At 53.7% G+C, this 24,971-nt stretch overlaps 1 protein-coding gene across 1 annotated transcript in view; it reads right to left on the reverse strand.

The window, feature by feature from the left end:
- PADI3 (peptidyl arginine deiminase 3) overlaps nucleotides 1–24,971 on the reverse strand; it is a 31,518-nt gene extending 6,547 nt beyond the window's left edge. The window contains exons 1-13 of the mRNA XM_004425634.3: nucleotides 24,880–24,971; nucleotides 15,790–15,970; nucleotides 13,347–13,419; nucleotides 10,128–10,189; nucleotides 9,021–9,138; nucleotides 8,377–8,502; nucleotides 6,662–6,840; nucleotides 6,372–6,475; nucleotides 6,165–6,276; nucleotides 4,353–4,460; nucleotides 3,051–3,202; nucleotides 1,636–1,780; nucleotides 1,427–1,529 (exon numbers count right to left, since the gene is read on the reverse strand). Coding sequence (XP_004425691.2) covers nucleotides 1,427–1,529; nucleotides 1,636–1,780; nucleotides 3,051–3,202; nucleotides 4,353–4,460; nucleotides 6,165–6,276; nucleotides 6,372–6,475; nucleotides 6,662–6,840; nucleotides 8,377–8,502; nucleotides 9,021–9,138; nucleotides 10,128–10,189; nucleotides 13,347–13,419; nucleotides 15,790–15,970; nucleotides 24,880–24,971 — 1,555 coding nt within the window. The remainder of the gene's footprint in view (nucleotides 1–1,426; nucleotides 1,530–1,635; nucleotides 1,781–3,050; nucleotides 3,203–4,352; nucleotides 4,461–6,164; nucleotides 6,277–6,371; nucleotides 6,476–6,661; nucleotides 6,841–8,376; nucleotides 8,503–9,020; nucleotides 9,139–10,127; nucleotides 10,190–13,346; nucleotides 13,420–15,789; nucleotides 15,971–24,879) is intronic.

Raw genomic sequence — 24,971 nt, forward strand, 5'->3', positions numbered from 1 at the left:
GGAAAATTGTGTTTATTCCACTTTACAGCTGGGGCTCCAGGGTTGTGTGGGGAAGGGGGTAAGGGAGTGAATGGAGATTAAGAGGACGTCGGCAGTCATACTTGGCAGCTTCTAAGTTCTACAGAAGCTTCTCTCGGAGGAAGGTTTGGTCCAGGGCATTATCTAATCCCACGAGGCCATGCGGCCAAGAAAATCTACGATCCCACCAGCCAAAGGATCTTTGCCCTGAGACCCCGCCCCCCCCCCCCCCCCCCCGAAGTCCCAGTCAGAGAGGAAGGATCCTGTAGGATTCACGCGGTCTCGGTGGGGATGAGAAAGGGAGAGTATTTGAGAGCCATTCCAGAAGCTTACCCGCCCACTCCAGCCCCAGCCAGCGATCCCTCTCGAAATTCCTCCCTCATAAAATGAAAATGTGGGACCCCTTGTTCAAAGTGCAAGAAAAAGATTAGAGATACTAAAGACACCATTAAAGATACTAAAATATAAAGCTTTTTCTTTTTTCACGGTTTCTCTCTTGTCCTGTCACGCTGTTTTTCACCTGCTAGTTGATGTCCGGCTTCCACGGGCATGGGGACCCCCACCGGGAAAGCGTAGACCCTCGCAGGATCGCGGACCCCCTGCCCGGGACTTGGCGCATGCGCACAGCCCACCAGCTGCCACGCATCTCGGCCCGCGAGCGGTGGGACCCACCTGCTGTGCCAGTCGTGGGGGCCAAGTGGAGCCAGACATCGCCTCTTCCCACAGACCCACCCCAAACCTTGGCGAACGGGCGATCTCCAGGGGTACTGAAGCCTCCGCACCTGGATGTGCTCAGTACCTGGATCAGGGCTGGGCGAGAGGCTCACCCCTACCCCATTGTCCACCACGTGCCCTGGGGGGCTGCCAGTCCAGGACAAGGACGACTGATGCCAGGCCCCACTCTGAGATGCTGAGGGGCATGTGCATCCAACCCTCCCCAGGCTCCCGCTGGGATGGAGGGCTGCAGGGAGGGGCGGCCTGGCAAGGGGCTGGGGCTGTAGCAGGGAGGCAGTGGGCGGAGGGGCCTCATCCCAGGGAGGCAGGGAGGCCAGGAGGCTGCAGGAGGCGGGACTGTTCATGAGCCCAGCCTCCAAGCCCCCATAGATGCTCCACTGAACAGTCAGGTTTCACTCACAAAACACAAATTATTAAGATTTTCAAGACAGTGCTGGCAGAGCATTAAACTCCAAGCACTGGGCCCCTCTGAGCAGAGAGTCCTGTGCCACTGCACTGGTCACATGTCCAGGAAGCGGACAGTGGCAGCTGGTGGAGCAAGGGATCCCCAATTTGGGGGGGGTGGGGCAGCCTTCCTTTAACATTTGCCATCCCTCCCTCAAGCCACAGCGTGTCTTGATTTAGGTGACAGGGGAGGGGAAGCTGTGAGGAGGGACACAGCCCTGATACCCACCAACAACCCCTTGGAACAGGAGGGCCCTGCCATGGCCCCACTTCTGCTTTTCCTGGAAGAGCTTGCAGCAGGCACCAGGGCTGGCCAGGAGCATCCGGAAGCCCTGTGTGGAGAGAGCAGACACGCTCAGCTCCCTGGCCTCAGCAGGGCCCCTGGAGCTCGTCCCCTGACCCAGACACCAGGGACAGGCGTGTCACCCAGGTCCTTACCTTCCCATCGGGGGCAGGGACAAAACTCAGAAACTCGTCCACGTGGCCCACGGCCAGCCAGTCCACAAAGAGCTCCACGGGGGGCTGCACCTTCTGTGCGTGGAGGAAGTCCCGTACCACCTGGGTGACCCTGCGGCCACGTGACCTGGGGCCAAGGGGTTAAAGAAAGTTGCTGAACTAAAACAAAAATCTATGCAGAAATGGAATGATGAGAGTTCAAAATTTCTGCAATATCTGCAAAAAAATATGCATTGCTTTTGTAAGCAGGAAAGATAATAAATATACATATTTTTAAATTCCACTCAAGGTGAGTTCTCAACGAGGCAGATGTGGGGCGGGTCAATTACACCAGGTCAGTGACCCACCCAGGTCTCGTCATCGAGGCAAATCCTCAGAACGACCCTCAGGCCCCATCCTCACATTCTCGCAGAGACCAATTTCTCCCCCATCTTCAATCCCCCACGGCCAGGCGGTTCTCCCTTGAGTTTACCTTACATCTCTCTCGCTGCAGCCTCACCGTCCTGGTCATCAGTGGGGAGAGAGGTGGAAAGGTTCACCCCGAGGGCTCTCACAGCCCCAGCATTTTATGTTCATGAATTTAAACCCCATTCTTCTTTTGCCTTCTGAAAAAGTCCCTAATGGCGTGGCCCAAACTTCCTCCCTCTGTGGGCTTTTGTGTTTGAGGGCAGACTGCCCCTCTAAAGCTTGTTAGTTCACCTGGTATTTGATCGCAAGTCTGTTCTAAGTGCGTTGCTGAATTTGGGTGGCCCTATGTCTTGGTCTATTCCATAGCAAATAACCATGACCGTATAATTCCTTTTCTTTTCCACCAGTCCCCGTGTGTCACATGTTGAATAAGACACAATCTTTTACTCTCTCTCTCTCTGTGTTACTGCCATCTCGCTTTTCATGTCCTATATCTCCCTTTTCCTGCTCTCAGGAAAAGATCTGATATTAGTCATTTACATCGTAGTATAAACAAGCTTTGACTTAAATGCAATTTCTCCCAGGACTGTTGAGACTTAAAGCTCTTTCTTCTATAACTATTAATTGATAGCAACATCTATTTATTTTCTGAATCAGAAGACCTAAGTCTAGTCGTAACTTTGCATTCTGTGTGACCTTTACCAGGTCACTCACCTTCTCTGGGCCCACTTGTAAAATGAAAGGGTTGGACTGAACGATCTCTTAGGGCCCTGCTCGCTCTGGCCTTCTCACACTCCCCGAGAAGTGTGGACAGTGTCTGGTGAACAGCCCACTGTTCCACCACCGCCACATCTAGGACTACAACTCCATCACTCCTTTCTGGTTCTCTTCGAGGAGTAGAATGGCCCCTCATCCCCCCAACCCCAGCCACCATCACCACCCCCCACTCTCAGCCTCCACTCCAGGAACACTCTCCCTGCTCCTCTCACCCAGGCAGGTTGCCCCCGATGAGGATCCTCCCCAGCGGGTACTCTTTCCCATTGGCCACCACTGGGGGGCTGACCTCCAGGTTTCCAAAGGAGTCCAGGCCACTCACAGAACTGTCTCTTGGTTCCCGAGTCACATAGCCAAAATCTGGACCCTGGTAGGGGAAACTGAGTCAGGATGGGGTAAGGGGACTCACCAGGAAGAGCTTGAACCAACTTGCTGGACTCTGAGCAACTTAAAGATGGGGTGGGAGTGGCCACCCATTCTTCAGATGGAAATACTGAGTCAAAGATGGGGATCTGACCTATTCAGTATTTCATGCAGGCACAGGGGCCAAAGTTGGGAAACACACAGGCCCTCTGGCCCTGCTGCCATATTAGAGCATGGTACTCCCCGTGGTCACAGGGAGACAGCAGAGAGGGCCCTGGTTACTCCTGTACTCCCCATTCAACATGGGGCCCGAGGCCATGGGCACCCCCTTACCCTCTGCACAGCCTTCCTGCCAAGTCTGGCCCAAGAGCAGGTATCTGGCTGCTCTAGAGAGGCCTGTCCCTGGCGACCAAGAGGCTGGTGACAGCCCTCTGAGCCTCAGTCTTTCAACTCTGGAAAAGGGGAGAATTCCCAGGGCCATCTCTTAGAAGGAGCTAGACAACATGAGGGCCAGGGGAGAGCTCGTCCCACCTGGGGGACCCAGTGGGGGCTAGAGAGGCCTTCCATCTCCTATGGCACAAAGGGGGTCTCCCCTCCTTCCTCAAAGGGGTCCATTGAGACACCCTCTTTATTTTATTACCAATAATAATACCAGCTAACTGTGTTGTGTGCTCCCTCCATGTGTGCATCGAGAAGACTCACAAACGTCTGTGAGGCCAGGGCTAAAATATCATTTTTACTGATAAGGAAACTGAGGCTCAGAGAGGGGAAGTGACTCACGCAAGGTCGCACAGCATGTGAGTGAGAGTCAGGTTGTTCTGACCCTGAAGCTTATGTTCTCAACATCTGTGCTATCCTGCCTCCCCCATCTGGGGCTGCCAGATTTAGTAATAAAAATATAGGATGGCCAGTTAAATTTGAATTTCAGGTAAATGACAAATGTATGTTGAGTATAACTATGTCCCAGGCAATGTTTGGGACATACTTATACAAAAAAGTTACTCATTGCTTAGCGGAAATCCAAATCTAACCGGGCACCTCCTGCTTCTCACGTAGCAACTCTACTCCTGTCCCTAAGGAGCGCGGTTCCTGGTGTGGCCCTCAGGGTGATGTCCCTCGGCCCTCAGGGCTGTGCTGCGCCCTGGACCACTCACCAGGATCCTTTTGTAGGGGAAGTCCTGCAGTTCCCCATTCCTGGGGGAGTCAAAGACCACGGGGAAGGTCTTGTGCGGCGCCTGGACGTAGCCCAGCTCCATCTCGTCCTGCGAACAAGAGAGACACCCAGCTGTGGACAGTCAGCAGCTCCCTGCTGGCTTGGCCCTGAGCGCTTGGGGATGACTGTTCACGGGAGTCCCCTGCCTCGGGCCTTGTGGGGGGTGAGGAAGGCAAGGGTCATGATGCCTGCTGGCTGGAGGAGGGGCTGGAGGCTCAGAGAGGGAGTCCACTTGCCTAGGGTCACACAGCAAGACAGGTTAGGAATGAACGAGAACTGGGACGTGACCTTAGGGGTGTCCCCATGCTGGACCAGGGCAGAGAGGACACAGCAAGGAGCTCAGGGTGGCCTGAGTTGGACAAACAGGCCACTGGGCATCAGCCAGCACCTCCAGCCTCCGCGTGTGGTCATGAGGGGTTGATGGCTGGACAGGGCTGAGGGGACCTGAGCAGGTACAGATCTGCCTTGCCCTTAGACCTGTTAACACGCCCAGCTCCGTCCCGCCCTCTCTGGGTCTGGAGGCAAAGACGGCCCAGCAGTGATGAACTATACATCCAATGAGAAGCTCACTCTGATGTGTCTGGCCCTAAGCACTTTACAAATATTAGCTCCATTAATCCTCATGACACGCCTATGTGGAGGCACTATTATCACCCCATGTTACAGATGAGGAAAGTGAGGAACAGAGAGGCCTAGTTATTTGTCCAAGGGCACACAGCTAGTCAGCGGCACAGCCAGGATCCAAACCCAGCCAGTCTCGCTCCAGAGTCCTGCCCTGAACCTCCTCATTGGACAAACCTCCAGCTGAAATGAAAGCTCCTTAGCTTAGCATCCAAGATCTCCCACCTCAACTCTCGCTCTTCACAGAACCTTGGCCCTGGCCAAAGAGAACAGGCAACATTCTTTCTAATGCCTCCCACCTCTGGGCCTTTGCTCATGCTGATGCTCTGCCAGAACCACCATCCACTGAGTCCCAGCATGGCCCTTCCCAGCTCTGTGGCCCTAGGCATTTGCCCCCCTGAGAGCTCCTTCATTATGGGGTATCGACAGGGAGTTGTCAGAGGATGAAATGATGCTATGCACGGCCTGCAGTGAGCACTCAGTGCTCATCTATCTGTTTGCCGAGTCTGGTCCAGCTCAGATGCCCTTCCTCCAGGCAGTCTACACAGATCCTCCAGACGGAGGTGACGCCACCCTTCTCCTTGCTTTGTCTTAGATCGTCAGAGTGGGGATTTTTGTCTCAATCAGTCACCACCTCAGGGCAATTCATCCTCGGCACTATTGACATCTGGGGCCAGATAATTCTTTGCTGGGGGGCTGTCCTGTGCACTGTAGGATGTTTAGCAGCGTCCCTGGCCTCTCCCTACTAGAAGCCAGTAGCACCACCACCCTGAGTGTGACAACCAAAAATGTCTCCAGAGACTGCCAAGTGTCCCTTGGGCGACAAAATCGCTTCCGTTGAGAACCGCTGGTCCAGGCCATCGAGGGCAGGGAGCATGTGCCTCGTACCTCTGCCATCCCCCTCCGGGCCAGCCTAGCGCCTTGCCCAGATCCCGTGGGTGAATGAGTGTTGAGTCCAGTGTCAGTGTGTGCCTGGGTTTCCAGAAAGTTCTGGAACTAGAGAGAACAGTGCCGTGGGGAGGAGGATCGCAGCACCCGCTCTCCTGGATGTTCCCCAGCAGCACCCCGCTGGGACAGGCCAGCCTCTCCGCCAGGACAGTGCCCAGCGGGGCGCTGCCGGTGGCCGCGGTACCTGGATCCAGCGGTCGTTACGGTTCTCGGTCTGCGGGCAGATGGTCAGCTTGCAGCCGGCCCCCCTGGCCAGCTCCGCCACTGCGTCCACAAAGCACGTGTTGTTCCTCACACTGTGGACAAGCCCAGGAGAGTGGCTCAGGACAGAGCCAGGCCTGGGGCAGACGGGCCAGCGGCTCGGAAGGACACCCAGCGCCCCTAGACTCACCGGCACACGTACACCTCCAGGGGCGCCAGGGTGCTGGGCATCATGATCCAGGGCGCCACGCGGAACACCACGGTGTCAGTGAAGATGGGGGATTCGGAGAAATCCTGCAGGGAGGGCCAGAGGAGAAAGAGCACTGACCTCGGAGTCCAGAGGCCTGGGTGACTCAAGGGCCACCGAGGCCCTTGAGCAAGCCACTTGCTTCCTAGTTTCTAGAGAGGCACCAGCAGGGCGGTCCAGAGGTCTGGGCCTTTCAGGCCAGCGGTGCCCTCTCTGCCCTGGCTGCCCCCTACCTCGTTGGAGTCGTCCAGCAGGGTGACGTGGAAGGAGATGAGACCCGTGAAGCCGGCGTCGGGGAAGCAGAGCCCCTCCACGAAGAAGCGCTCCTCGTCCCCATGGAAGCGGGCCACCTCGTATGACACCTTGTCCTGGCCCAGCACGTGCCTGTAGGCCTCACAGGAGTCCTCGGGACCTGGGAGGGGATGGAAGGGGCAGCTGTGACTCCCCGGTGGGCCTGGAGAGCGTGAGGGATGCAAGAAAGCTGTGCATCCTCACCAAAAATATCTAAGCCAGACAACGGCTCCTGCCTCTCACCTCCCGCTAGCAAAGGAGGGAAAGGTGCTTAATACCCAGTGTGGGCAAGGCGGGGGGAGGGCTTTCCTTTCCGAGGTTGGTGTTCAGATCCTTTGGAGGACAATTTGGTGGCATCTAACAAAGTAATGTTTACCCCTAACCAGCAATTCCACTTCTAGGTATCTTTCCTGCAAAATACACATACAAGGCTGTCCACTGGCTGTTCCTTCATTCACTGAACAAATACTTCCTGAGCACCTACTATGCACCCACGAGGCATGGTTCCAGACTCAGGATACAGCCGTGAGTAAGGTCCCTGCGCTCAAGCTATATTGTTTGTAAAATCGTAACACTGCAAACAACTGCATATTCAGGGGACCAGAGAAGTTACAGCACCTCCATGCTTTGGAGTACTATGCAGCTGTGGAAAAGGAGGAAGAGCTACCTAAACACACAGACAGATGTGTAGGCCATATAATTCAATGAAAGAAACAGTTTGGAAAGCAGAACGTGTACACACCACCACACACGTGCACACTGAGTGCATACAGAATAAAGTTAGGAAGAACACGCACCAAATGGTTAACAGTGAGCACGTTGTAAGTTTAGGAGTAAGGACAGAGAATTCTCATTTTTCACTTTATATCCTTCTATATTATTTTATCTTTTAAAAAATGAGCATTTATTACTTGTATACATTTGTATTTTTAAAAGGTATTTTAGATCCTTGCTTGTAGTTGCCATAACGGCAGTGCGGCTATGTAAAACAGTAGTCGGATTTTTTTTTCTGGAGAGGCACACTGAATTACGTTGGAGCACATAGCCACAGTGTCTGGGACTGGCTGCAAAACACTTCAGCAAACAGGGGCGAGCCCCACGGCGTAGTGGTTAAGTTCGGTGCGCTCTGCTTTGGTGGCCTGGGTTCATGGATTCAGATCCCAGGTGTGGACCTACACCCCTCGTCAGCCATGCTGTGGCAGCGTCCCATACACAAAATAGAGGAAGACTGGCACAGATGTTAGCTCAGGCCTAATCTTCCTCAGCAAAAAAAAAAAAAAAAAAAAAAAAACTTCAGCCAACAGAAAGGGAGAAATGAAGCCAGAGAGGTGAAGTAGTGATAATCGTTGAGTCTGAGTGGTTGACATATGGGGGTTCGTTACACTGTTCTCTCTAGTTTTGTGTATGTTTGAAAGTTTTGATACTAAAAATTTCTAAACGTGCTTAAAATATATTTTTCAAATTCGTTCATCTAATAAAATAACCTCAGGCCACGGCTGTGCCAGATGACCAGTTCCAGAGCTCTCACATCTGACTGTTCTTCCTCTGACCCCCAAGACAGCCCAGGAGCCCTGGCAGAGCCTGCCCTCCTGCCCAAGGTGGGGAAACTGAGGCCCCCCGGGCAGCGAAGGGGTGGGAGGGCAGGGCATGAACTCACCGCAGGCATGGAAGACCCGTGCCCGCTTGGCGTCATAGCTCGAGGTGTGGAGGACAAGTTTGTGGTCATTGAAGAGGGCAGTGGGGCCTTGGGTGCGCAGGACCATGACGGACATGTCTTCCAGGTCTGTGGAGCCAGACAGAGGGCAGCAACTCAGGGGGCCTACGACATGACGAATGTGTGGCGTCCCCGAAATGCTGGCCAGAGGTGCCTGGGAGGAGGCCAGATTTGGGGTTGGAATAGGAAGGCTTGGATCTGCCACAGACAGGAGACATCGGGGGTCTCCTGACCTCTGAGCCTCAACATTCTCGTCTGTAAATTGAGGTGATGCTCCCCTCCCCCTTGGATGATTAAATGAGAATTTTGGGAAAGGACCAGGCACACAGTAGGTGCTCAAATAATGTTAGCATCCTCCGTTCCCCCGGAGGGAGAAGAAGGTGAGTTAGCTCATTTCCAGAGTTCTGCCCTGGCATGGAGTGCCTGCTGGCACTGGGGCAGCTGCCAGCCTGAGGCAGGTTTTGAGGAACATCAAGGTGTGTCTGGGAGCCGGAAGTTTGGCCCTGAGCCGCCCCGTGGGTTGGAATCCTTGAGGGGTAGCTGAGCAGTGACACCAAGGGACACGGGCTGCCCTGGCCCCCCCTCACCTTGCAGGCAGTGCACGTGCTGGTCACAGTTGTCCTGGTCATCACAGTTCAGATTGTCCCTGTCACAGTTCACCAGCAGGATGGCTCCATACCCACCAGGCCCCCAGACCCACTGCCGCTGCCAAGGGCAAAGCATAGCTGGTGATGGGCTCTCGGACCAGACCTGTGCCTCCCTCTGCAGCAACCTCCTGGCCAGACCCCCGACCCCGTCTCTTCCTCTTCGCCCCACCCTAGAGGACAGGTCCACTCTCATTGAAGCACCTCCTGTGTGAGAGTTGGCAATGGCTCCCTATTGCCCACCCCATCAAGTCCAAACTACGCAGCTGTCTTTCTTAGCCGTCTGTGATGTGTCTCCAGCCAGCGTCCTCCTTCTCAACAGGCAACTGCCTGATTCTAAGATCCGTTCCTCCCTCTAGGCCTTGGCTCCTGCTGTTCCCTCCGCCTGGAATGCCCTCCCTCTTGCATTGCTTTAGAGCCCAGCTCAAGTGGACTTCACGGGAAGTCTTCCTCGCTCATGCAGCCCACCTTCTCTGAACTCCCAATGCATTAAGCGCCACCACAATTCAGCCCAAAGTTCTTTGACAGGTTCATACTTGGTAGATTTCCCGTTTCACCTAGATCAGGAGGTTGGCACACTACGGCCCGCAGGCCAAAGCCGGCCCACTGCCTGTTTTGTAAATAAAGTTTTACAGGAACACAGTCACATCCGTTTGTTTCTGTATCGACTACAGCTCTTTCACGGGACAACAGCAGAATCAAGTAGTTGCAACGGAGACAGTATGGCTCGCAAAGCCTAAAATATTTACTATCTTGAGTTTACAGAAAAAGTTTGCTGATGCCCGACCTAGCTTCAAAGTCCAGAAGGACTTTTCCCACAAAGCAAGAGCTAGCCCAGAGCTGGGCACGTGTGTGCTCAATAATTCTTGGTGAAGATTTTTCTCCCTGTGGAAGAAGATTCCCAGCCATGCCTGGGTCCCGTTTGGCTCCCCTGACCTCGCCATCAGCCGGGAGGCAGGGGATACCTGTCATGGCCTCGCCCCTCTTAACCCAGCCTAGAGCACCTCCCAACTACCCACCCCTTTCCGGGCCCAGGCAGAGAGGCCCTACCTTGTCAACGAAGCTCCTGTTCTGCCTGCCTTCACAGTTCAGGTCGCAATCCAGAGCAATGTCTGCAAGAGGCGGGGACAGGGTACGCAACTACAGGGTGCCCAGGAGCCCAGCACAGGCCCCTGGCCCCCACATTTTAGCTTAGCTCTCAGGGCCCATCTGGGGCTGGGCAGATGGAAGTCATTTCCAAGAAGACACTGCCCAGAGGTGGGGGCACCTGGAGCCTCCCTCCTTGGGCTGGGGAAAGAGGCCTGGGGGAGAAGCAGGGTCAGACCAAAGGCCCAGGTCAAATGCTGCCCCCTCCAGGAAGCCTTCCCTGACCTCTCCTTCTTCTGCATCCATATAGCCCTCACCGGCTGGGGCACGTCCCGGGCTGAGCCCAGGTCGCCCTGGACATTCTTGCTCTGGACGAAGCTGCCTCATCTCCTCGGGATGGGCAGAGAGCCTGGACTTTGGCGTCAGACAGACGTGGATATGAATCTGGATTCTGGTACCTACTGCCTGTGTGGCCTCTCTGAGCCCCAGCTTCATCTCACACTCCCCCAATCCCAGCCCCCATCCCACCTTCTTAACATTTCTCCCTAGAAAGTGGGGGAGATTTTACAACACAAATGGAACATTCAAGGGGGAGAGAGAAAGGAAGAATTTGAAATGATTTTTAAACATGCAAAAAGAATCCCAACCACCGTGCAACAAGGGGATGAATCTCACAAACATAAGGCGGATCAAAAGAGCCCAACCCTAAAGAATCTACGTACAATATGATCCCATCCAGAGAAAATTCAAGAGTGGGCAAAAATAGACTATATTATTTCGGTATGTGTATTCAGGTGATAAAAGCATTTTAAAAAGCAAGGAAATACTATCACAAGATAGTGGTTACCTCTATCTAGGGGAAAAAGAGCGTCATGATCAGAAAGGGGCATGGTGGGGGGGACTCGGAGGTGCTAGTCATGTTCTATTTCTTGACCTGGGTGATGGCTGCTCAAATGTGTGGTTTGTAGCTATTCATTAATGTGTGTGTGTACACACATATATTTATATATAAAATAAAGCTTTATGCACTTTTCTGTATGTGTATTTTCCCGTGAACAAGAGTGTGTGTGTTCAGTGAAGGGGAGGTGGGGAGATCTCCAACCTCAGTCTTAACTAAAGGAAGGCAAAATAAAGCAACAAAGAGATGCCAACCTCTCAGATTGGCACAGATGGAAAAGGCTGATAAGGCACATTGGTGGCAGGTGTATAAAGTGGTATGGTCTCTTTGGAGAGCTATTTGGCAGTATCTATCAAAATTTAAAACATACATTCTCCATAACCCAGCAGTTCTGCTTCTAAAAATGCCTCCTGCAGAGACAGCATATTCGACTTTCTTGCTAATCGTTCTCCAAGGGCTTGTACCAATGCAAACTCCCACCCAGGATGCAAAGAGCTCCCCGGTTCCGCATCCTTGGCCACACCAAGTTAGTGAAGCATCTTTTCATTGGGTTCTGATCATTGGGGCTTTCTCTTCTACAAATTGCTCGTTCATATTTTCTGTCCATTTCTGCTCATTTTTTTAAATTGATTGTAGTTCTCCACAGTCTACATGTACCAAGTCAGCCAGGGGCCGGCCCCGTGGCTTAGCGGTTAAATGCGCGCGCTCCGCTACTGGCGGCCCAGGTTCGGATCCCGGGCGCGCACTGACGCACTGCTTGTCCGGCCATGCTGAGGCCACGTCCCACATACAGCAACTAGAAGGATGTGCAACTATGACACAACTATCTACTGGGGCTTTGGGGGGAAAAAAAAATGGAGGAGGATTGGCAATAGATGTTAACTCAGAGCCGGTCTTCCTCAGCAAATAGAGGAGGATTAGCATGGATGTTAGCTCAGGGCTGATCTTCCTCAAAAAAAAAAAAAAAAAAAAGTCAGCCATGTGTATTGCAAATTTCTTCTCCCAGTTCAGAGTGTGACTTTTTACTTGTCCTCTGTCATAGAGAAGTTTTAAATTTTAATTCAGTCTCATTTATCAATCTTTCCCTCTATGGTCTGTGCTTTTGTTTTGCCTGGTTAAAGAAAACCTTGACTACTTTGAGGTTGCAAAGATATTCTCTTCTAAAAGCTTTAAAATCTTGATATTCACTTTAAGATTTTTAACCCATCTGAAGTATATTTTTGAGTGTGGTAGGAGCTAGGGCTCCAAGTTCTTTGATTCTCACATGATAACAACATGAGCGTGGGTCTATGTCTGGGTTCTCTATTTGTTCCATTAGTCTATACTTAATCCTGTGCCAATTTCTCACTGCCTCAGGTATTGCTTGAAAAAAGTCTTGATATCTGGTACCATGAGTCCCTCCACCTTGTTCTTCCTCAACAGTGTCTTGGCCATTGGCCTTTGTTCTTCCATAGAAGTTTTAGGATCAGCTCTATAAAGTTCTATTAAGAAGCCATGTTGGGATTTTGATAGGAACATAGTTGAGTTTAGACTGATACTGTCCAGAGTTCTTGGATCTCTGTTCTGGCTTTGTGTTTCTTTCACTCTTTTTTCCTCTTTGTGTTTCAGTTTGGGTAACTTCTGTTGCCCTATCTTCAAGTTCACTGATTCTTTCTTCAGCTGTATCAAGACTATCTATAAACCCATCAAAAGCCGTTTTCATCTCTGTTACCATTTTTATTTCTAGCATTTCCAATTGACTCTTTCCTATAGTTTTCATCTCTCTGTGAAATTCCCCATCTGTTCATACACGTTATCCACCTTTTCCTCTAGAGCCTTTAATGTATTAGTCACGGTTACTTTACATTTCCTGTCTAATGGTTCCAACATCTGAGTCATCTTGCATGGACGTTATATATCAATTTGTGGAGAATTGGCAGAAAAAATTTAAGTTGGAAAAAGCAAGGTTCAATTCCAAGTCTGTACATGCTTCAATTTGCTTATAAAAAGGGAGAATATACAGGTGTACATGTGTCTACTTATATAAGCACAGCATGTCTCCGGGCTAGAAGGATGCTGGGCATGGGGAACTGGAAGTCTTGGGTTGGAGGGAATGAAGTTTACCTTTCAACGTATACTCTTGGTACTGTTTAAATTTTTAAAATGTGCACTTCTTACTTTAATTTCAAACATAAAACTAGTTGATTTTTATGAAAAGACCCCCATTCAGTGTCATTCCCAACCACTCCCGACCTGGCCCTTGGCCAAGGCCCCTTGGCCACAGCCTCAGCATGGCCCCAACTTACCCACACAGGTGAGGTAGAGCACGGCGTAGGCCAGGGGCAAGGGCTCACGGCTGGAGTGGTATGAAATCTGAACCTGTAGAGAGACGGGCCCAGGGTCATGCCGGCTGAAGCCAAAGGCCCCCCACCCCAAAAGACAGGTCTTGGGAGACCTGGCAAGGAGGGGAGGAGATCTCAGGAACCTCTGTGCACTAGAGTTGAGTTTATCAACTCAGCTCTTCCTTGAGCCTTCTCTGTGCCATTTATTTTTCCATGCCTCAGTTGGCCCATCTGTAAAATGGGAACCATCTGTGAGGGATTCCATGGAGAGCTGGGTCCCAGTGCTGCCAGTGACTACTGTGTGATTTTGATAAGTCCCTGCTCCCCTTTGGGTCTTGGTTTTGCCATTTGTAAAATGAGGAGTTCGGACTGGGCAGGGTTTAGGGACACTGTCTCATCTGTGGGATTCAGACAGGCCTGGACTTGAGCCCAGCAGCTCTGGGTTCTGTGACCTTGGCCAAGACCCTTCACCTTTCTGATCTGCCTCAGTTTCCTCATCTGCAAAACAGGGACCAGACAAGTCCCTACCTCAGAGGATTGTGTGCAGCTTAGAAATAATATATGTAAAAGACTGACCCCATAGGATGTGCCCATGAAATACCAGCTACTGTGACTGGTGGGCAGGTGGCATCGTATAAGGGCACAGATTGTGGATCCACCACGTGTGAATATCCTGGGAAAAGTTACTATCCTCTTTAGGCCTCAATTTCCTCAGCTGTAAAGTGGGGATAATAATAGTTCCTACCCCGTGGGATTGATTATGGACTGTGAGAATTCATCAAGGAACACACGTGACATGCTCAGTATGTTACCTGGCCCACAGCAAGCACCCAATAACTGTCAAAGGTGAGGCTAAAGATGGGTGATGACAAAGCAGTTTGAGGCAGACACATCAAAGCCCCCTTCAACCCTCGGCTCTCTGCTTGGACATTCCCTCCTGACGTGGGTCCCTCAGCTCTCCGGCTCTGATGTCCTCATCTCAGCCAGAAGGTTCAGGACTTTACAGACGCCACTCACCCTTCAGTCCCGGGAGCCCCTAAATTCTACAGTTACTGACCCCCATGTGTCAGGCCCCAGCAATGATGCTCACCTCAGACACAATTACCTGGATCCTGGCCAAAGGTGAGGGGAGGGAAGGGGGGGGACACTTGGACCCTCCTCAATCCTCGCCATCCTTAGGGCCAAGGAAGTCAGGGCGGAGAGGCACCCACACTCCAGCTCAGCAGGGAACCGAGGAGGGTTCCAGGAGGGGCCCCTCGCAGGCTGGCTGGTCCTCTTGCCCTGACCTGGGGCCTCCGCCCTCGCCCTCACCAACTCTGCTGCTCACTAGATCATGTGACTTCAGGTAAGCCACGCCCCTTCTCGGTCTCAGTGTCCCCATCTGTAAAATGGGTTCACTGAGTCCTGCCCCACTTGCCTCGCAGAGCTCAGCGGAGGCTCAATTCAGATACATGGATGGGAACAGAGGTGGGCGTGATGGAGGGAACCTGCCCCCAGCGTCAGGCAGGTCTGTGTTGAATTCTAGCTCTCCTACCAATTAGCTGTGTGGCCCCAGGACAGTTACTCTGAACCTTGGTGGCCCACTGGTGAAATGGGGATCAGACCCTGGCTCTCAGGACTGTCGTGAGGGCTGGCTGAAGGCATGGCTGCTCAGTGCCTGGCACGTGGTCAGCACTCCTTATAGGGCCAGTTTCCCGAAACATCGCTCCTGACGTGGAGTGGGAACCTGCCAAGTCCTGGTTCCCATCAGCCCTTTAAGAGGGCATCAACTGCGCCAAGCTCAAAGGCCACCCCGTTTCTCCCACTTTTTAAATGTCCCCTGCCCTGGGGCCAGAACACTGCCTGCAGCTGGGGCTTGTGCAACTCACCCTTGCTAGCTGAATGGGCAGAGAGAGGAGAGGAGGGGAGTCGTCGAGCCTCTGAGAAGCAAATGAGGACAGGAGGAGAGTGGATTAGGGGAAGGCGAGGCACCTTGGGGAAGGGGGTCTCCCCAGGCAGCGGTGTCCCTCCCCCGTCCCTGCTTTCTCTCCTACATTCAGAGTGGCAGAGATCACCTAATTAACCCTCAGCCTACAGATGGGGAAACTGAGGCCCAACAGAAGAACTGGGACAACTCCTCCCTTCACAAGGGGTCTTGGGAAGTAAGAGAAGAAGCAAACGCTGGCTCATGTTCCCCTCACACCAACACTAGGAGGAAGATGCTATGATATCCCCATTTTACAGATGGGGAAACTGAGGCCCAGGGGTGATGTGAGGTGGCAGAGGACGTGCAGTTTGAGTTTGTAAGTTGCAGAGCTGGCTGGCTCCAGGGCCAGGCACTTACCCACCGTGCCACCCTGTACTCTGGGGAAAGAGAGGGCGCTGGGGCTGCTTCCCCACCCGCCCCCAGACCAGGGGACTCGCTCACATGACTGTCGTTGAGGTCATTGCTGGGAGAGTTCATGACCACGATGATCTCCAACCCTGCATCAAAGCGCCACCGCCTGGTGTCAGCACGCTCCCGGCCCCTCTCCACACTGGGAGAGATGTAGACGTCCACACCGGGGGTCCCGTACACCTCGAACATCTCTGTGCCCTCAGGTAGTGACCTGGGAAGAACAGGGAGCCGTGGAAGGTGCTACAGGGGGCAGCCCTTGTTCAGATGCTCGAGCTTTGGCTCAAACTCTTGCTTCCTCCAGGAAGCCTTCCCTGACCACCCAGGCCTCTCCGATCCTCACAGTAAGCTCCTGGGAGTCAAATCTGGACCCCACACAAATGTATACACATTCTCATATTCCAAGGCTCTGTGTTCATTGACATTTCCCTTGTGAGTTTCTTTACCTCCCAACAGAACTGCAAGCTCCTTGGAAGTCAGGACCAGGGTGTGTTTTATTCCCCCCTCCACACACACACTGTGCAGAGCTGGGCACAAAGAGTTCAGTCAACACCAGCCAGTAGCAAGCGAGTGGACCCCCGTGCAGTTGTGAGACTCTGGCTCACCCAGTTCTCACCCCACAAGTCCCACTGCATCCCTCCTCAGCAGGTGATAAGATGTCCTTGGGGTCTTCCCGAGGGAAGGGTATTAAATTTTGTTGAGTGACCACTATGTGGCACCTTAACGTTTACGAGCTCCTTTTATTCTTACAAGTCTGCAAAGTGAGCGCTATCATCTCCATCTGACAGGTGAGAAACTGAGGCTCAGAGGGGTCAAGTAACTAGCCTGAGGTCACCCAGCAACAAATGGCACAGCCAGGTTTGCACTTGGGTCTCTGACACGGAGCCCGTGCTTTCCACAGCGCAGCGTCACCTGGGAAACTCAGCCAGAGTCAGCCAAACAACCAGGCGGTCTTAAAGGGTTCAAGAGTCTGCGATGTCCACTAATTATTAGTGAAATGCAAGTCAAAACTACAATGAGATATCACCTCACACCCGTCAGAATGGCTATAATTAACAAGACAAAAAATAACAAATGTTGGAGAGGATGTGGAGAGAAGGGAACTGTCATACACTGCTGGTTGGGAGGGCAAACTGGTGCAGCCTCTACGGAAAATAGTATGGAGATTCCTCAAAAAATTAAGAATAGAAATATCATAAGATCCAGCTATCCCACTGCTGGGTATTTATCCAAAGAACATGAAATCAAGAATACTAAGAGACTCGTGCACCCCTATGTTCACCGCAGCATTATTCACAATAGCCAAGCTGTGGAAGCAACCCAAGTGCCCATCGACTGATGACTGGATAAAGAAGATGTGGTACAGGCAGTGACAGGACTGGGATCCAAACCCAGGCCTTCTGGCTCCTGAGTCCACGTTCTTACCCACCACTTTCCCAAGAGAAATAACAACAATAATCACAGCCCCTGAGGCCCCCATCCCCTGCACACTTACCCTGGCAGGCCTGGCTAAGCCTTTCTGAACATCGGCTCATCTAATCCTCACTGCAGCCCCAGGAGGAGGGGATTATTACTCCCGTTTACATGTGGGGAAACTGAGGCTCAGGAGGGCAAGAGACTTCCCCAAGGTTGCACAGCTGGCCATCCCACCCAGGCCCGTTCCATTCCCGCCTCCGCATGGAGGAGAGCAGACTGCCCCCCAAACACCCTCTTCAGTCCTCCCCCAGCGTGATTCTGACACTTCGCAAAGTGGCTTTTTTATAAAAAGAGAAATAAACCCAGCCCCAGCTCCCCTCCCTCAGGCAGGTCCCACTCAGTGCACAGCTCTCCAGGCGTCCTCACCAGGGAGGGGCCGACACACCTGTTTCTCCGCCCAAGCAGGGCTGCCCGATGTAGCAAATAAAAATGAAGAACACCCAGTTGGACTCGAATTTCAGATAAGCAACAAATAATTATTTTAGTCTAAGTATGCCCTATACAATATTTGGGATATACTTACACGAAAAATTATTGTTTATCTAGATTCACATTTAACTAGGCATCCTGGATTTTATCTGGCAGCCCTACTCCCGAAGCTGTAATTTCCAGGGCTGGTGGTGCCCTCTGTCCTATTGTCCCTGGGTGTGTGGGCCAGCCCATCAGGGACATGGGGAACCTGGATAGAGAGGCATGGGGACACACAAAGAGACCTGGAGAGACCCAGAGAGATGGAGAGCCAGGAGGACAGAGACATATGGAGACAGACCCGTATGAAGGGCCCCCCTCATACCCAGGAGCGCCCTCAGCTCCACTCCCCGAGGCACCAGGCCTCCAGCTCCCCAGGAAGCCTGTAAACTTTCTGTGAAACCCACCCCCCACCCCTAAGCTGCCCCTTGGGCCCCAGGCGTCCACCAGCTAGAGCTGAGCACCCTGCGGTCCTTCTGGTATGAAAGCCCCACCCAGCCCCCAGGCCCCAGCCCCTCCCTGTACCTCCCTGGGCTGGGGCCTGTGTGAGGCACTAGGGGAAGCGCCCCTGCCCAGGACGGCCCGCAGAAGCCCACAGCTCCAGTGGCACCAGCACCAGAGTCAGGCATCAGGTTCCAGACCCGGCTGGGTGGCACGTCAGCCAGGTGACCTTGAAAAAAGCATCCAGTCTCCTAGGCTCAGTAACCTCGCCTGTAAAGTGGGATAATGACACCAGCTTGGCCACCCTCCCGGGCATCGTGAGGCTCAAATGCAATAATAGATAGGAAAGCCTTGGAAAACCGGCCGCCCAGGACGGGGGGGAAGGGTTATTAAGGTAAATTAGGGCGCAGGAAATGGGTGGATGGAAGCAGGTTGAGAGGGTGGCCTGGGGTGTCCAGGGAAGGCTTCCCGGAGGAAGGCAGGTGAACCCAGGACAAGGAGGAGACACATCTGAGGGGGAGGCGTTTCTACCGTGGAGCCTTACAAGGTCAAGTGTAAACTCATTTCACCCCTGTGTAATGGGGAGCCAGCGATGGTTCTTGATCAGGAGAGGCAACATGATGGAGCTGTGGCGAGGTGGTTAGCCTGTGGACACTGGGCCCAGGCAGCCTGGGTTCAGATCCCAGCCCCGGCACTCACTAGATGTGTGACCTTGAGGGAGAGACTTGGCCTCCCTCTGCCTCAGTGTCTGTGTCTATAAAGTGGGGATGATGGAAGATGAAAGGAGTGGGTGTGTGTAAACGCTCAGGGTGGGCGAAAGTCAGAGGCACCTGAACCCCTGCCCTCATTTCACTGCTGGGGAAACTGAGGCCCGGAAGAGAAGGGACTAGACTCCCAGTCTGGTGCACATGCCCTGTCATGGAAGCTGTGTGTTCGGAAGAGCAAAGGGGTGGCTTCTGGGAGGAGAGCCTGCGTCAGGTACAGGAGGATCTGGATTTCCCATTTCCTGGAGGACAGAGGAAGTGGCCGGCACCTCACCTGGATGAAGTTCTTCCTCCGGCCAGGCAGCCTCCAGCTGCCAGCCTGCTGCTCTGGATACTGCAGCCCAGCCCTGGGCAGGGGCGCATGTGCCTTGGGGCCTCGGGCTCTCCCCAGCTGAGGCTGTCCACATGCAGGCCAGTCCAAGACCCTCCTCAGCACCGAGACCTCCCGACCAGCCGAGGGCCCAACTGCTCCAGTGGCCGGGCCAGCCTAGGAGGTGGCGAATGGCGGTCATACGTAGTAGGGTGACCAACAGTTCTGGTTTACAGGGCCTGAGGGGTTACCTGGGTGCAGGACTTGCAGTGCTAAATCCTGGAAGGTCTTGGGCAAACCAGGACAGCTGGCCACCTCACAGTGGCCAGCCTCAGACCCACCTGTTGAAAATGCAGATTCCAGAACCAGAGGTGCCGCAGGCAGGGCCCTGGAACCCGCATTTTAAACTACACTGAAGCCCAGTGACGTCTGAGAACCACAGGGTGGACTGTCTCAGAAATGCGGGACCGTGTCCCCTCAGGCAGCGTGGGGATGACAGCGCAAGCCCACCCTCTCCTAGGGACCAAGACAAGTCAGGTCTTCTCTGGTCAGGAGGAGGATGGTCCAACGGTGATGAAGGCAACTCCCAAAGCCATTTGATGTGGGCGCTATTATCCCCAGATGTGGAAACAAAGGCTCAGAGATGACAGGTGACTTGCCCAAAGTCACACAGCTGGTAAGTGACAGAGGTGCCAGGGCTCACAGCCAGCTCTGTCCCCACTCCCTTGCAAACCCAAACCCATCCTCTCCCTTCCTGAGCTCAGGGCCTCAGTCTCTGAGAGAACAAAACCACACATTTCAGAGCCAAGAAACTGATGGGAAAGCTCCCTGTGGCTGAAAACAGAAAGGCTGACAAGATGACTGTCAAGGTCCCTGCCAAGCTGACCCACGGGTCAGAGGAGACCAGGGCCCAGACCGCCCCAGCTCTGGGTGGCAGTACCAGCTGCCCCGACCCACTCAGCAAGGCTCCCAGATCCCGCCTCTGTCAGCTTCACCAACAGAACCAGCGTCAGGAAATCACTGCTCCTCCTTGAGCCCACGTTCTTCCCGCCTCTGGAAAACGGCAGCCACACAACCCTTTCTCCAAAGCCCAAGCAGTCACGAGAGGTGGAGATGCATCAGCCTCCCAGGGCCCAGCTCCCTGCAGGGCAGGGCAGGGCGCTTACATCAAATAAGGGGTCGCTGGAGACCGAAGGGCAGCTGCCTTATGAAATCAGGGAGGGGCTCAGAGGCCTCCATGAGCAGAGCTTCAAACCCACTGTTCTCTGCCCACCTCTTCAGGGTACATGTGGGGAAACTGAGGCCCAGGAAGGAGCAGAAATTTGCTCAAGATGACACAGTGAACAGTGACAGAGCTCAGACCAAAACTCAGGGTTCCTGGCCCCAGGTGCCCTGGGCCTTTTCACTCCACTGGACCACCTCTGCTGAGATGGGGTGATGTGAGCTGTTCCCCCTTCCAACCAGGGCAGCGGTTCTCAACCCTGGCTGCACGTTCATCCCCAGCAGATCCTGAACAAACTGCGACGAAGGAGCCACTCAGCAGATCACCGGAGTCAGACTCAGGAGGCGGGGCCCAGGCCTCAATATTTTTTTAAAGACCCCCAGGTGATTCAAATGTGCAGCCAGGGTTGAGAACCTCTGAACTGGGGAAAAGAGGAGGTGACGGCTCATCGCCAGGCACAGCCCCTTAAGAGACATCTGCTAATGGAAGGAGGGACCCTCATCAAAGGAAGCCGGGTGGCAGTCACCCCCTCAAGACCTGCCCAACGTACCTTAAGGGTGGGACGCCCTGCCTTCTCTCTTTTCCAAGTGCTGCGACTTGGCATCATTCTGCAGTGGGTGAGACGTGCACCCCTAACATCAGGGTGGCCACTTTCGGAGGCATCTGGGCTGCCATCAGGAAGAGGATCAGGAAGATTCAGCTGCCCTCTGTGTACAAATCAGAGCCCGACACTTTTGGGGCCTCCTGAATGTGGGGGCTACACAGCTGTGCATCCGGGAACACCTGGAACATGGGGGCCCTTAGAGCCAACTCTTCTAGTACAAGGACTCCACAAGCCCCAGCAGGACGCCCGATCCAGATGAGTCTTAGCGCCTCTGTGACTCAGTTTCCCCTTTACCCATAGTGAAATGAAGAGGCAGGTAAGACTTAGTGTTATTATTTGAGACGCCACAGATGTGTCCACTCGACCAGCTGGGGGACCGCTCACCAAGCCCATCTTGAGACAAATCCCAAAGGTGACTGGCTTCGAGGGCCCCCTTAGCTACATGAGCAGCCACAAGCAGACAGACTCCAAGAAGTACTTCCACGCGCTATGGGGACGTCCGCTGGGAGTGGTTCCCGTCCAGTTACCATTCTTACCACCTGGCCAGTGACTGTGCTCCGGGGATGCCCCCCACCAGAGGCCATCCTGAGATTTTGACTTTGCCCAAAAAGGAAAGGAGGGAAGGAAGAGCCAAACCAGCTTTCCTTCCCCTCTGAGACTTCGTGCTGAAGTCAATGCTGAGGGTCGAACATCGACAAGGCAACGTGGAACAGAGGGAGCCACTCAGGCTTAGGAACTATGAGAGCTGGCTTCACGTCCCAGCTGTGCCTCACGGGACAGGACTTGTCAGACCACACCCCTCTGAGCCTCCGCTCTTGCATCTGTGAAGTGGAGACTGTGGTCTCTGCCTCGGTTGCAGTGAGGAGTAGGTGGGACCCCAGACGCCCAGTGCGTGGCTCAGCACACCGTGTGTTACCCTTCCTTCCCTTTGCCCCTAAGAATCCCTTAGGAAAGCAAGGCCCCCTACCAGTTCTGGGCCATCTCCAACTCAACGGAAGGCAGGAAGACAGGGTTCAATCCACTGCCACGGACAGAGAGGCTCAATGGACTTGCCTGTGCTCATCCTTCAAGGCTCTGTTGGTGCTCTTCCTCCAGGAAGTCTGCCCTGCCTGCTCAGCTCACCCTAATTTCTCTTCTCTCATCTCCTCCTTCTCCCAGTATGGTTCAGAGGTTGTTCTCCAGTCATCTTGTGTATGGCAGGTTTGGGGACACTTGAGGTTGTTCACAGAATGAGGACAGAGCCTTAAGATGATGACGATGGTGATAATAATGGTGACAGTTACCATAATTGAATGTTCATCACGTGCCAGGCACCACCCACGTGCTCTGCACACACTATCTCATTCAATCCTCCCAATAGCTCTTTGGCGTAAAGGCCAAACTGTTTGGGTTGCATCCTGGCTCTGCCACTCACTGGCTGTGTGACATGGAACAAGTTACTTAACGTCTGTGCCTCAGTTTCCTCATCTATAAAATGGGGATGATGATAGCACTCGCCTTATAGAATGGTTGTAAGAATCAGTTAACATATGTGAAGTGCTTAGGGCAGTGGCTGGTACGGAGCAGGCTCTAAGTACCATGGCTGATATTGTTATTATTATTATCTCCATTCTACAGATGAAGAAACAGAGACGTAGAGAGGTTAAACGACTTTCCGCGTTTAACCTCTGCGTTTAACCTCTGCGTTTAACCTATGCGGCTAAGTCGCAGAGCCAGGACTGCTCAACCACACCCACTTCCCTTTCTCTGTTGGCCCCCAGTCTAAGCACCCAGAATTGCTAAATTATGGCATCTCCCAGCCGGAAGAGACCTTAGAGCTACCAGTCCCTCGCCCCTCGCAAGGCAGGAGTCCTTCCCGCAGCCCCTCTGCTAGGACTGCAGGACAGGGGTCTCAGAGGGCAGGGACCAGGCCTGCGTGTTCACCTTTGTGTCCCCATGCCCGGCATACACTAGACCCCAAAGCAATACTTGATGAATGTGTGAATGAACGAACTAGGCGCTCTCCCCCAGTCCCATGGTGGTCTGGTCATCCGAGCCTAAGAACCCCTTGTTTGAAGGTGTGAGAGGCTCTACGTCCCACCCTGTGTCCCACCCACAGCCTCCTCTGTGAACCCCAACGTGGCTCATCCACTCACATTACCCCACGATGCCGCTGCCTTTGCCTCTCATGGTCCCAACCCGTCCTTCATCCCTCAAGGAAGCTCTGCAGGGCAGGAGCCAGCCCCAGCCTTCCTGGGACAGGTCAAACTGCAGACACATCTGCCCAACGGTCACAAGGCAGCCAGGGCGGGTGAGTCACCCCCATGGGCACACAGCACTGGAGGAGGCGGTGGCACCAGACAGCATGGTACCCCTCCTCCCTCATCACCCCTCCTGGCACAGCCTCTGTGGCTACCCGCTCCTTCAGGAGCCACTGAATCCCCTTCCTACTCCTCACTGCCCACCCACCATCAACCAGGCTTTAGCTCCTGGTACCTAGCTGGGCTGGGCTTCTCCAGACTTGGTTCTCTCCCATGACCAGCTCCTCACCCCCTCATACCTAATGCCCTGGGATTGACCCCATCTCTGCTTCTAAGTTCACTCCAATTTTTAAAGGTTTAGTCTGGGACACTGCTTCTCAGCTGGGAGTGATCTTTGCCCTCCAGGGCACATCTGGCAATGTCTGGAGACAGTTTTGGTTGTGACAAGTAGGGGGTGTGCTATTGGCATCTAGCGAGTAGAAGCCAAGGCCGCTGCTCGGCATCTCACAGTGCACAGGACAGCCCAGCGACAAGGGATTACCGTGTCAGTAGTGCTGAGGTTGAGAAACCTGGTCTGTGGAGAGGGTGGGAGACCTGTGAGATGGGGACAGTGACACGGTTCTGCCTTCTTCTCTCCCAGTCCCCTGACTACCTGGGTCCCCAGCACAGCCTTGGAGCTGGGACACCTGGAGACTCCTCACAAGGCTAACGCAGCCAGCTCCTTGGTGGTCCCAGAGCCCAGCTCCTGAAACCCTGCCCAAACTCTCCTTTCTTTCCTGGGAGAGAGAGACGGTGGGCCTCGCCTCCAGCCGCCAGCCTTAAGGACACGGCCATGGCACACAGTAGGGGCATAATGCACGGGCGTTGAGTGGCTGGAGGAAACCAGATCCTCGTCAAGGTGGCACGCAGCTAGAAGCATAAGACTCTTGACTGTGGATGGGTTTAAATCCTGGCTTTGCCACTTAGTAACTGCGCAACTTGAGCAAGTGGCTTGCCCTCTCTGTGTCTTAGTTTCCTCATTTGCCGAACGAAATGAAGCCAATAATAAACTTAGCTCATAGGGTTGTTGTGAAAACTAAATTTGAGAGTTAAAGTTCAAGTGTTAAATTCAAGCTCTTAGAACAGTGCCTGGCTCATAGCAAGTGCTATGTAATAAGCGATTTTTTAAAAAATGATTGATGCTCCATTTTCAGAGCTCATAGGCTGGGGCCAGGGCTGGATAGGCAGGTGTACCTCTTCCTATTCTGATGTGCCCCACCAGACCCTCAGCCCAGCCTGCAGGATCCTCCGGACAGAGAAGAGTGCCCAACCCACCGTGGCGCCAGCCCCTCCAAGCCCCCGCTGGGGCTCAACCACTGCAAACCTCTCTACCCCTTTCAGTCCCCCACACTTCAAGGCCCCGGGCTGGGGTCCTCAAGAAACCGGCCGAGACAGGCGAGGACACAAGCTTCCGTGATTGGCTGCTGTTCCAAGGCCAAGGCTGGGGAGAGGGCAGCCAAGCCAGGCCTGAGCCCTGAGGAAACACTGCACAGTTTGCAGGGAGGGCCCAGGAGGATCAGCACCATGGGCCTGCAAACCCCCAGGCCTCTGGCTCTTACCCATAAATGTCCACGAGGGTCTCCACGCCAGCCACGCATACAGCGCTGGTGGGATGCTCTAGGGACACACGCACGATCCTCTGCAGCGACAT

The sequence above is a fragment of the Ceratotherium simum genome, chromosome 22 (assembly GCF_057802395.1).
Source record: "Ceratotherium simum simum isolate JZ-2026a chromosome 22, ASM5780239v1, whole genome shotgun sequence".
Lineage (NCBI taxonomy): Eukaryota > Metazoa > Chordata > Mammalia > Perissodactyla > Rhinocerotidae > Ceratotherium > Ceratotherium simum.